This window comes from Cervus elaphus, chromosome 30 (assembly GCF_910594005.1).
Source record: "Cervus elaphus chromosome 30, mCerEla1.1, whole genome shotgun sequence".
Lineage (NCBI taxonomy): Eukaryota > Metazoa > Chordata > Mammalia > Artiodactyla > Cervidae > Cervus > Cervus elaphus.
Window position 1 is genome coordinate 12,847,071 of NC_057844.1, and position 13,345 is coordinate 12,860,415.

Below are 13,345 nucleotides of genomic sequence, written 5' to 3' on the forward strand. Positions count from 1 at the left end.
TTGGAGAGTATAGATTAACTTTGTTGTTGTTTAGTCACTAAGTTGTGTCCTTCTTGACATTATGAGTGCCCTTTTTGACTTTATGATGGGATTAGTGCCCTCACAAAAGACACATGGATGCGATCCCTGCTTCTTCTGCCATGTGAGGTCACAGGGAAAAGACAGCTGTCTAGGAAGTAGGTTTTCACCAGATCCCGAACCTGCAGTCACCTGGGTCTTGGCCTCACCAGGCTGCAGAACTGTGAGAAGTAAATGCCTGCTGTTGATAAGCTGCCTTGTCTATGGTACCTACATTACAGCAGTCAAAACAGATTAAGAGGGCGGTCCCCAACCTTTTGGGCATCAGGGTCCAGTTTTGTGGAAGACCATTCTTTCACGCATGGGGGATGGGACGGATGTTTTCAGGATGATTCAAGCATGTTACATTTACTGTGCACTTTATTTCTATTATTATTACATCAGCTCCACCTCAGATCATCAGGCATTAGATCCTGGAGGTTGGAGACCCCTGGACTAAGACAATTCCATTCAGTATAGTTACATAGCTGTCTCCACATAAAGAATGCCATTCGGGTTTCAGATAACATGTCATCTCCTAAGCGGAACTATGTTAGCACTCTTGAGTACTATTCATTCTTCCAGCTCCTCCCACCCTACCCCCATCTTTCCCTAGGACATTTTTTCTTGTTGTTGTTTAGTCGCTAAATTGTGTCTGACTCTCTTGGGATCCCATGAACTGTACAGCAGTTATCACTGCTTGAAATTAGCATATTTATTTGTTGGCTTACTTGCTGTCTGTCTCCCCAAAGAGAAGGCAAACTCCATAACCATGAACTGCTGCTGCTGTTGCTTCATTTCCTCAGCGTGTAGATTCTGTGCGACCCCATGGACTACAGTCCACCAGGCTCCTCTGTCCACGGCATTCTCCAGGCAAGAATACTGGAGTGGGTTGCCATGCCCTCCTCCAGGGGGTCTTTCCGACCCAGGGATTGAACCCCCATCTCTTATGTCTCCTGCATTGCAGGCGGATTCTTTACTGCTGAGCCACCAAGAAAGCCCCCAACAATGAACTACCCAGCCTCAAATGTCATTAGTCTGAGATTAGGAAACCCTCACTCAACATGTTTCAAAGATTAAAGCCCACGTTGAAGTCCCCCAGAGAGGAAGGCATTAGCCTGCCTTGTGGTACTGATAATATACAACTCCCGACTCCTTCCTGCAACCCCTCTCCTCAGTCTTTATGAAAGCACACATTCTTAGTGATAGGCTGGAAAACATTCCTGCCTGTCCCTCACGTAAGTCACTCTTGGTATAGTGAGGCCATTACCTGCTGCTCATGGAGAACCACTTGACCCTTTAGGGGATTTCCCAGCGGTGCCACCGTCACAAATGGATGCCAGATTCCACTGGCTGTTCTCGGGAAGATGTCGAAAAGGTCCACAAAGTGGCCGCTTTTCCCAGTCATATTCATAAAGTATAAGGACACAGGATTGCATGCAACTACATAGAGAGTATTTTCCTCATTTTCTGAAATGATAAAAAAAAAAAAAAGAGTTAATTCTATTCTGCAGTAGATTTTCTGACTGGTCCAAAAAGGTCTGGTGAAAACAGAATCATAAGATAGCATACACTCAGAACTCAGCAGATGACCTGCACACAGATTGGTCAAAGCGCACTGGGAGAAGCAATTTCACACCTGCTCTAAGTGTTTTGGAGACGGGAATGGCAACCTACTCCAGTGTTCTTGCCTGGAGAAGCCCAGGGACAGAGGAGCCTAGTGGGCTACAGTCCATGGGATTGCAAAGAGTAGGATACAACTGAGTGACTAACTCTTCTTTCTAGATGTATTAATAGATGGGACCATGCCTATCTACTCCAGGAAGTAAGCATCTATTTGTTTGCCAAAGAATTCCATAACATCTCACAGTAACACCATTAAATATTTAACACTCCTCAATGTCAGGAAACTCTTCCTTCTATGAAAGTATTTTGTGCTTCAATAAAAGTCTGTTTCCTCTTATTTTATTATTGGCTCAGATGGATAACAGCTGGTCAACATCATCCGTCTGCTAATCTGGTATTTCCCAGTTTACTAGATCTTTAGGCTTTTCAAGTAAATAAGTATTTCCATTTTTTGACTCTTAGCTCTATGGATCTTATTTTCCAAATTATCTTTTTTCATATTTGTGTATTTTTATTATTACAAAACCTGTCTTTTCAGTCAAGTACTTGATCAGGTCCCTTTTCTGAATTCTATTTCAGTGCTTCTTCAACTTTCAAGTGTGTGTGAATCACCTGGGGATCTAATGAAAGTGCAGATTCTGACTCAGGGGCTCTGGAGTAGGGTTTCAGACTCTGCCTTTCCAGTGAACACCCAGGAAATGTCACTGCTCTAGGCTTGAGGCAGGGGCTCTGGGGTGGGGTTTCACTCTGCCTTTCCAATGAGCTCCCAGGAAATGTCACTGCTCTAGGCTTGAGGCAGGGGCTCTGGAGTAGGGTTTCAGACTCTGCCTTTCCAATGAGCTCCCAGGAAATGTCACTGCTGTTGGCTTGAGGGCGTCCCTTTGAGTAGCCAGGTTCTGGACTGTTAACCATAATCTCTATTTCAGGGCACCCCAAAGCAAGGGATTAAGCTGCTTCTGTATAATAATCACTATTAATATCACTCATCATCTAGGTATCTATTTACAGTGGTCATATCTTCTGAACCCCAAACTAAGGTATAAGCTATGATAATGAGATATGTGGGACTATGCTGGAAATTTCAGGAAAAAAATATAGTGTGTATGTGTGTGTGTGTGATGTGTTCACATAAAGACCAAATATATATAAAGATAAATTAAACAAATAAGCTAACATTGATAAGAAACACAAGTCAGTAGAAGATCAGAGAAAGGCATTATTTAGGAGACACTGTGAACTATGTACGTACTACAGTTCCAAATATCAGAATCACATAACTTACAATTTAAGAATGTTTTTAATGTGTCTATCAGCACAAATAAATTCAATTCAACATTTATTGAGCAACTTTGTACACAGCATAGGGAATTAGGAAATATAATAAAAGTATTAATAGAAATATACTTCATAAACATCAATTGTCCTCTCTTATTGCAGCATTAAGTACTGTTTGGTCTCTGGCTCAAACGTATCTATCTAACTAACTGATTCTAAGAGAACCAAGAAAATCTTCTTTTCTCTCCCAAATACAAAATAGGCAAAAAAAAAAAAAAAGAGAGAGATTCAAAGAAACAACACAAAGGCCCAGTTTGCAAATGTGGACAACACTGAAACAGAGGGTTAAATTACGTGAGGGACAGCAAATGAGTTTCACTTTTAAGGACCAGTTCTGACTGCCTGGCTGGGGCTGCCTGGAATGCTGAGTTGAGAAGAACTGTGAGACTGTGACAAGGTTTAACGACCCCTGTCACTGACATGAGGCAGAGGTTCACAGCATACTTATTTACAATCTCTAAAAATGAGACAAGGACCAAAGTTCAAACTATCGGTAAGATCTATACGCATTCTCTACTCATGTACATTCTGTGGATGTTTGTTCCTAACTTTAGCTATGTTGAGTAAAAATACGTGCTTCTAAAATGTACAAGGTTTTTGTGGGTTAAATTATGTGAGGGACTGGTGTTGCTATTAAGACATTTTCAGTTCAGTTCAGTTCAGTCGCTCAGTTGTGTCCAACTCTTTGCAACCCCATGGGCTGCAGCACGCCAGGCCTCCCTGTCCACCATCAGCTCTCTGAGTTTACCCAAACTCATGTCCATCGAGTCGGTGATGCCATCCAACCATCTCATCCTCTGTTGTCCCCTTCTCCTCCTGCCTTCAATCTTTCCCAGCATCAGGGTCTTTTCAAATGAATCAGCTCTTCGCATCAGGTGGCCAAAGTATTGGAGTTTCAGCTTCAACATCAGTCCTTCCAATGAACACCCAGGACTGATTTCCCTTAGGATGGACTGGTTGGATCTCTTTGCAGTCCAAGGGACTCTCAAGAGTCTTCTCCAACACCACAGTTCAAAAGCTCAATTCTTCGGCACTCAGCTTTCTTTATAGTCCAACTCTCACATCCATACATGACTAGTGGAAAAACCATAGCTTTGACTAGTTGGACCTTTGTTGGCAAAGTAATCTCTCTGCTTTTTAATATGCTTTCTAGGTTGGTCATAGCTTTCCTTCCAAGGAGTAACAGTCTTTTCATTTCATGGCTGTAGTCACCATCTGCAGTGATTTTGGAGCCCCCAAAACTAAAGTCTGTCATTGTTTCCGCTGTTTCCCCATCTACTTGCCAGGCAGTGATGGGACTGGATGCCATGATCTTAGTTTTCTCAATGTTGAGTTTTAAGCCAACTTCTTCACTCTCCTCTTTCACCTTCATCTAGAGGCTCTTTAGTTCTTCTTCACTTTCTACATTCATATTATTCTCTACATAATAGGGTTTCCCTGATGGCTTAGGCAGTAAAGAATTCACTTGCAGTGCAGGAGACTAGAGTTCGATCCCTGGGTAGGAAGATCCCCTGGAGAAGGAAATGGCAACCCACTCCAGTATTCTTGTCTAGAGAACTCCATGGACAGAGGAGACTGGTGGGTCACATATGACCATGCGGTCACAAAGAGTCAGACACGACTAAGTGATGAATAAACCCAACACACAGGGAATGTAAAATATCTTAACAGGAACACCAGTCTGTTACCAACAAAAACCCTGTACATTTTAAAAGCACATATTTTTACTCAACATAGCTGATTTTAGGAACAAAGATTGATAGAATGTACACAAACAAAAGCTTGCTTCCTAATTTTTGCCTGAATAATCCCCATTGTAGATAAGTTAGTGACTCTCTCCCTTCCCCCTGTCAACACTTCTGTTGATATCACCTTAGTAACTGCCATCAATTGAAAACTTCTGCCAAAAAGTACCCAGGACACACTGCATGAATCAGTAGGTAATGGCAACAGTCCAGAGATGCAGATGCCAAAAATTCACATCCTTTATTTGCCGTTCTTTACAATGAGAGGTCTAATGACTGCAAATCCTCCAACCCTGCTTTCAGAATACATATAATCACCAAACTGGAATCCCAGCCAAAAAAAATCCAATGTTTTTCCTTTTTCTTTCCCCCTTCTATTTTTAGCATGAGCCCGGGTGAGTTTAACTTTGTGCTACAATGGTAATGAGAAACAGACATGCATATAAACTCAGCCATGCTTACGTGGATTCCACAATAGTATTTTGTTAGGTTGTTATAGGAAATTAGATCTAAATTACATATAATTGCTATCCAATCCAAGCATAGCACAGTTACTCAGTCTAGTATAGACTTCTTGATGTCTAGAGATTATTTTGATCCAGCTTTTAAAAAAAATTAGTGCAGGAAGGAAAAATCAAAAGAATAAACTGACATACCACGTGTTGTAGCGACATCACAGATTAAGTTCATTTCATCCAGTGGTAACCTCCAGGAGCTACATTCTTCAGTAAAGGTTTGGGATCTTCCTTCATGTCTTTCTATTGGATATTCCTGTATGTTTATAAGTGCTGGACCCTATTAAAAAAAAAAGTAGTTATCTGCAATAAGATATTTGGGTAGTTATCAAAATGTAGAAAAGTTAGAGTTCTTCCAAACTAAGATTTTCAATTCAAATACTCACTATCTTGATATACCTCTTCTCATTTTATTGACTGGCATAATACTTATGACAATAATAATACCATATAGTTGCATTCATAAAGGCTTTCACATGTGCTATCGTATTTAATTTCTCATTTTGTTTTATTTTTATTCAGAAAATATATCATATAAAATCCCATAGGAGTTCTCATTACTTTACCCTTTCCTAAGCCAACTGCAAGTTTTGAACTCCAAGTGTGGGGACCCAGAGCTGACCAAACCAGGAGAATAATTTTTTAAATACAATTGATTTGCATGCCCTTACAGTCCTTAATTAATCAAAACTTTTTGGGTCAGATATTGACTATTGTGGCAGCCGGGGCTTCCTGGGTGGTGTAGTAGTAAAAGAATCCACCTGCCAATACAGGAGATGCAGGAGACTTCGGTTTGATCCCTGGGTTGAGAAGATCCCTTGCAGTAGGAAATGGCAAAACACTCCAGTATTCTTGCCGGGAAAATTCCATGGACAGAGGAGCCTGGTGGGCTCTACAGTCCATGGGATCACAAATAGTCAGACACGACTGAGTGACTGAGCATGCACACATTCATAGGTGCTATTACCCCTTCTGTCTAGGTTGTATCTTAGGAGCTAGATGACTAAATATTACATTTCTTATACTCCTTTGCAGCAAGCATTCTGGATATGATTTAGCTTCTGCCAATTAAATGCACTTGCATGAGATTTGTAAGGCAGATGAGCAGCAGAAGCTATCCCCCTGCAGTCAGCATGGACAAGGCGAATCTGACAGATATGAGCAGTCAGTCTATGCTCTACTACAAGGGCTGACAAACTACAGCTCACAGGTCAAGTCTGATCACTCCCTGATTGCGTCAATAAAATGTTACCAGGACACGGTGTCACGCATTTGTTAAAGTATTGTCTGAGGCTGCTTTTGAGCTACCCTGGCAAAGCTGAGTAGCTGTGACAGAACCTATATGGCCACCACGCCTGAAATATTTACTCCTGTCTGTGTGTGTGTGTGTCCTCGGTTGCTCAGTCGTCTTTGATTCTTTGCAAGCTTATGGACTGTAGCCAGTCAGGCTCCTCTGTCCTTGGAATTTTCCAGGCAAGAATACTGGAGTGGGTTGCCATTTCCTTCTGCAGGGGGGTCTTCCTGACGCAGGGATCAAACCCGGGTCTCTAATGTCTTCTGCATTGGTAGGTGGATTCTTTACCACTGAGCCACCACTATCCAGCCCCTTACAGGAAAACTTTCCTAGTCTGGACTTACTGTGCAGAAGCAAAAACACTGATCCTGAAACCAAAAGTCCAGGGTGGCCCCTTGACTTCTGTCCCTCTTGTCCAGTTGATTTTATAAGCAGCTAATTCCTCACAGTTAAACCTAGAGGGATTGCTACTGCAACTAGTGATTGATATTTCTTTGCCTTTTTTCTTGAAAACAAATATAATGGAGTAACTGTCCTACCTGACTTTCCTGAAATACAGATTAGCTCTTAGGAATTCTACTAATCATTAGCCATTACCTATATCACAACCCTCAGAGGCCACACTCACTTGAGAATCACAGAAGAAGTTAAATCTATTCTGAAATAACATCAGAACAATCATTTCTAAGACTGAAAAGATTTTCTTTAGGGAAGATACTGAAAAACAGATAACATTCAATATTCTAATGAAGAAATAATGATACCAACCTTAACGTCTATATGATGAGTTTCTGCTGGACACAGCAGTTTTTGCATTCCATTTCTTGACTGACCAATTGTCCAGTAGCCCATGAAGGTCTGCTCTGGCAGAGGCAACCTGGCAAAGATTAATTTGAAGAGCAAACATTTCTCTTTGTTTCCAAGTCACAGGAAAAAATAAGAACCATGTATTGAAAGTGTTTAGTTGCTCAGTCGTGTCCAACTCTTTGTGACCCTATGGGACTGTAGCCTGCCAGACTCCTCTGTCCATGGAATTCTCCAAGCAAGAGTACTGGAGTGGGTTGCCATGATCACATAAAGAAATCTGAAGAATACTTTACTTCAAAGTGAGTTCTACTTCATTTTATTAAAAGATAGTCTTTAATAGGATGTTTAAAATATACTTGAAAAAGAAAAGAATTCACATTTCAGAAACTCAGAAGGTAATGTCCTACTCTGTTTTTACCATAATGACAAATATAATTAATGTTTAAGTATTATTTTTTTCCTGAATTGGTAAATACTTAGTAATTTAACATCTGAATTCCTATTAGAGTAATAGAAAGGACTTAGGGGGAAAATGGAGCAATCCATCAGTTTTTTTTATTCTATTCTCCTAAATTTGAAATCAAATAATAAGTAGTACAGAATACTACTGGGATTCCCAGGTGGCTCAGTGGTAAAGAATCTGCCTGTCAATGTAGGAGATGTGAGTTCGATCTCTGGGTCAGGAAGATCCCCTGGAGAAGGAAATGGCAACCCACTCCAGCACTCTTGCCTGGGGAATCCCATGGACAGAGGAGCCTGGTGGGCCCCAGACCACGGCATCACAAAGAGTCAGACACGACTCAGGGACTAAACACCACCACCAGAATTCTACAGGTCACATGTTTGTAAGTTGTACAGGGAAAATTTCATAGCATCCACTTTAGCACTTTAATTTTTATTTTTTTTACTTTGAACTGACATAAAATACCTACAGAAACATTGACACAAACGTGCCACTTACTCCAGAGCACACCTATGTGTCCAGCACTCAAGCATCACCAACACTCAGAAACTCCCTTGGACTATTTCAGTCATTACCCCTACCATGGGAGCTACTATGCTGACTTCTAATGGAATTATTCTATGTTCAGATTCCATTTTATCTAAAGCTACTTTTAAATAAAATGACTTGCAAAAACAAATATGGCAATGCTAAAGGACAAAACCACAGATAAATTTTTTTAGAATAAAGCCTTTACTTTTTAATCATACTAAATTTTTTGGAATGTTTAAAAAAAGAAACCATTAATTTGTCATTCAATTCATTATGAATTTCTTATTCGATGGTAAGTGAAGGCCAAAAATTATTCAGTTAAAAGTTCTTCAAAAATAATGCATAATATGACTATAAATTGAAATGAATGCTTGAAATAAGCATTATGATCATTAAAAGAGTACACACTGATATTTAGAAAATCACTTTTTTTTTCAGTAAAAGAGTAAGTCTGACAAAATATCTCCACATACTTAATAAGACCATGGAAGGCTTAGATTTTTTTTTGCTTAGAATAGTGAAACCAAGTATTCTGGTGGAATATGATTTTTGTCCTTTGAAATGCTAATGTTTAACACCACAGGAACGAAATCTAAAAGAAATTTACATTGAAATTCTTCTAAATCATAACATAAATCATTCAAAAGGACATATATGCTTTGTATCTATCATTTAAAATACATTTTAAGTACATGGACAATTATCCTGATTGGTCATCACTTATTTCCCTGTTTTTTTTTGTTTTTTTTTTTTTTACCACTAATGAGGTGGAAGAGGCACTAAGTTAGGGGATTTACTATAACTGTTCTCTCTGAAGGTAATAAAACACATTCCCATGTCAAAAGGAAAGATCTTGAAAGCGTCTTGTAGACTAGACTCTCTCTCTGCTTGTTTAGGGAATGAACAGTATTCATTGCCTTCAGCAGTTCACCAAAGGGGAATTAGATCTCTAAAAACAGAGCAGAAAACAAAGGAAGGAGAAACACCTAATTTCTTTCTAGTGTAGAAGATTTAATGGGTTCTAGTGCTAGTTCTTTTATTAATTAGTTCTGCAGACTTGTGAAAGAAAAGTTAGATAATTTCTCTGAGTGTTAATTTTTTCCTTTGTGAGATGAAGGCAATAATCTGTAAGATTCTGGTTTCTTCTAAGGACTGGGGGAGTCTCTGATGACTATTTTAGAGAGTGGAGTGAATTATCAGTGGTAGATCTTGCATAACCTTTGGTTCTGGAGTATATATAAATAATCAGAATAAAATTATCTACACCTATCAATAGAAAGGGCTTCCCTGGTGGCTCAGCTGGTAAAGAACCCACCTCCCCATGCAGAAGACACAACAGACACAGGTTTGATCCCTGGGTTGGGAAGATCCCCTGGAGAAGGAAATGGCAACTCACTCCAGTATTCTTGCCCGGAGAATTCCAGGGACAGAGAAGCCTGGAGGGCTACAGTCCATGGGGTTGCAAAGAGTTGGACTTGATCAAGAGTGCATGCATGCCAGGCCACATCAGTAGAATAGGTGCCTGGTAGACAAAATTGCTTTTTCAAAGCTTATAAAAAGGAGCTCTGTGTCCACCCCAAATCGTCTCTTTGAAGATAACAGAAACAGTTACACATTTGGAAATGTAATCAGAGGTGGAACATTGCTTAATAAAAATTATGCTCAGTTGATAGGCTGAAATAAAGCCTAAAAAACTGGTCTAATATATCCTTTAATAATCTCACAAAATATCATACAGATGCTAAAAACAAAATAAAACCAAAACCTTCATCCATTTGGGAAAAAAATAACTTTACTAGACTTCCAATTTTTACTGACAACCCCCAGGGAATATTCATGAAAGCTGCTTTGAACTTGCCAACTCACTCTAAGTAACGGTCATGGAAATTACAGACTGCCTGGTTCCATTTAAAAATAGCACTAGCTGTTTGGTTGGCAGAGTATGGGAAGGACCTTCAGGTACCCCATATAGAATCTGTTTCGAAATCACATAACAAGATGCCATTAGCGTTAACAATAGCAACTGAAAGTCACATATGCAGGGTGTTCTGAAGTTACCCAATCAAACTGATTCTATCTGCCCCTTGGTAATACCGGGAGTTGTTTCTAGACTTCCTGTGGGCTCTAGGGTGGCCAAATGAGGTAAACCAAAGCCCCTCATTTATTTTCCACTACTAAGTTTTCCCAATACATTGTGGAAAAATTTGACAGTTATTAACTCTCTCCCCTTCAATAAGTTACTGCACGCATGCTAAGTCACTTCAGTCATGTCTGACTCTTTGCGGCCCCAGGGACTATAGCCCGCCGGGCTCCTCTGTCCCTGGAATTCTCCAGGCAAGACTACTGGAGGGGGTAGCCATTCTCTTCTCCAGGGGATCTTCCCAACCCAGGGATGGAACCTGGGTCTCCTGCATTGCGGGCAGATTCTTTACCATCTGAGCCACCAGGGAAGTCCAGTTAGGGGCAAGGGGAATTATAATTGAATGCATGAACAAGCTTTGGAATTTGAAATATACTCAACATTAATTTAAGGGTAACTCTAAACTAATAACCAGTTAGCAAATGGCCCTATACCATTACTGAAATCTGTCATTCAACTCCAACCAGACTTAAGTTGTTATATCTGATTTGATTGAAACAACTATGGTATTTTCCATAATTTTAAGATCCTGTTACTTCTATTGTTTAACTTTGTTAAAGTCCTACCTGGAATGATATCTGGATTTGATTTTAAGGGAGAAGACAATGAACTTAAGACTTATAAATAGTACTACTTTTTATTTTCAGTGTCATTCATAAATTTATGTTTTTTAAAACACTGAAGTATTTCAATTCATATGTTGTGATGTTTCTTAATCCCTTGTGGAAGTATTAATAAAGATCTGGAAGTAAAAGTTTTAACTAAAAAAGAAAAGATGACTTTCAAAATTATGACTCAGGTCAAATTGCAGCACTTAGGCAAATTACAGAAAGGGAAAAAAAAGTTTTTTTAAGCATGCATACATTTCATAACATGATGCATATGGACACCAAAGTCGAGTTAGAGGGTCTGAATGACATACAAGAGATTTGTCTAAGATTGTTTCCATAAAGAGGTGAGCTGGGGTTTTAACGAGTATGTTCTGGCAAATTTCTGCCTTCTCTGAACATTTGCCAAAACTATTTCTGGAGTCTGAAAGAAACACGTGAAAAAGATTTGGATCTTTCTAGGGGCATTATGCAATTGGAAGTTGTTGACATACCTATTATCAACAGTTCCTAAAACATTTCCTTACCACAAGAACTACTAATTTTTATGGGAATAATGGAACCCTTCAGGGTAGCTCCACCAGCTCACAAAAACTCACCAATTATCACCATCTTTGAGAAGAAAAAGAACAACTCCAAGTTTAGAGGGCCTCGCTTATTCCTAATGTTTTAAATCTAACATTTGGCAAAAAGTAAGTTGGACTATCCAATTGAGTTTAATGGAACCTTTAACAGAATAACCCTGACAAACATTTCCACCTTTGGTTCTGACCCTTCCTCTCACTCTGCAGCCAGCATATGCCTTGGGTGAAGTGAAGTGAAAGTCACTCAGTCGTGTCCTACTGTATAGTCCATGGGATTCTCCAGGCCAGAATATTGGAGCATATGCCTTAGTTACTGTGAATTGCTACTTGCTGTTCTTCCACATACTCTGCATTTTCATGCTTCCATGAGGTTTTCACCTCAGCCCAGAACTCCTTTCTGCTATTGCCTCTTTGATGAAATCTTTCTCACGTCTTAAAGCCCAGTTCAAATGTCACTCCCTCTTGCATCCTTCTCCCACATTTCTTTCTGGGCAGAATGAACCTCTTGCTCTTCTGGGTTTCCATGGAAATTTGTACATATGGAACTCTTAGAAACTCTTAGGATAGAGTTCTGTAGTATCTGCAGTTTTCAAATTTAAGGCCTGATAAAGAATAACTGTTTTAGAGAGCATGGTCAGAAGTGAATCTATGAAGTCCCTTGCAAATATTTATCTTTTCTAAAATAAAAAGTCAACACTCTACATAATGAAAACACCAACACCAGCTTAAACACTTTAGACTAGTAACAATGGGTCCTACTGCCCCCAGTGAGCCTCCCTTGTTTGCAAGAAACTTCTGAATTTCCCTTCCCTCAGTCTTGCATGTTGCTGGGAAATAAATTTTGCTTTGCTGCAAATGATGTGTACATGAATATTACACGTGTTTTTCCTTTCATTGTCTGGCTCTGCATTTAAAGATTATGGTTTTCACTTTACAACTTAAGATTTATGCACCTCTGCCACTGAGATCCTGCTGTGGTCACAGAAATGAAAGGTCATTTGGATGCATGAGATGAAAAAAAGATTTGGGGCAACTTGTCTTTCTTGGCTAACACTTCTCAGATAGCTCCCCCCTATCCAGGCTGACACTGTGTAGTGTCAGCGCTGCTGCCCAGGGTCACTCCATGCTAGAGCAGATGTAGTCACAAAGCTCTACACATCTCTTTCTTTCTTCCTCTTCACAGAAGTTGTGAGACTACAGGTCTGGGCCTTGGGTTTCCTTTCCCTCAACTCTCTTCAAATTTCACTGCAAAAACTTCTTTTTTCCTGCCATCTGCTTTACCAACCACATCTTAGTATTTTTGAATCTTAAACTCTTTTTCTGGTTATTCACATCAACAATGACTGGGGCTGAAACTCTCCCAGTTGGAAATTTTCCCAGAAAACAAACAAAAAAACCCCGAAACTACTATTATTTCCCACAAGAAGGACTCATAGGATGAGAAACCCTACTGTGAACGCAGAACTTGAATATAACATTGCATAATAAGGTTGAGAGTTTACATGTTTTCTCAAGATTGCCAATTCATTGAAAGTAAGGCTTACATCTTACTCACTTGAATCTCTGCCATTTAGAATTCATCAATTCTGCTATGGAAACCTCTCATCCCATGTCCCTCTTATTTAGTCCCACTGCCACAA

General features: G+C 39.7%; 1 protein-coding gene across 1 annotated transcript in view; it reads right to left on the reverse strand.

Annotated features, from left to right (window-relative positions):
• Positions 1-13,345, reverse strand: part of VWA8 (von Willebrand factor A domain containing 8) — a 366,079-nt gene that overhangs the window by 152,002 nt on the left and 200,732 nt on the right. The window contains exons 27-29 of the mRNA XM_043892308.1: positions 7,341-7,449; positions 5,420-5,558; positions 1,328-1,527 (exon numbers count right to left, since the gene is read on the reverse strand). Coding sequence (XP_043748243.1) covers positions 1,328-1,527; positions 5,420-5,558; positions 7,341-7,449 — 448 coding nt within the window. The remainder of the gene's footprint in view (positions 1-1,327; positions 1,528-5,419; positions 5,559-7,340; positions 7,450-13,345) is intronic.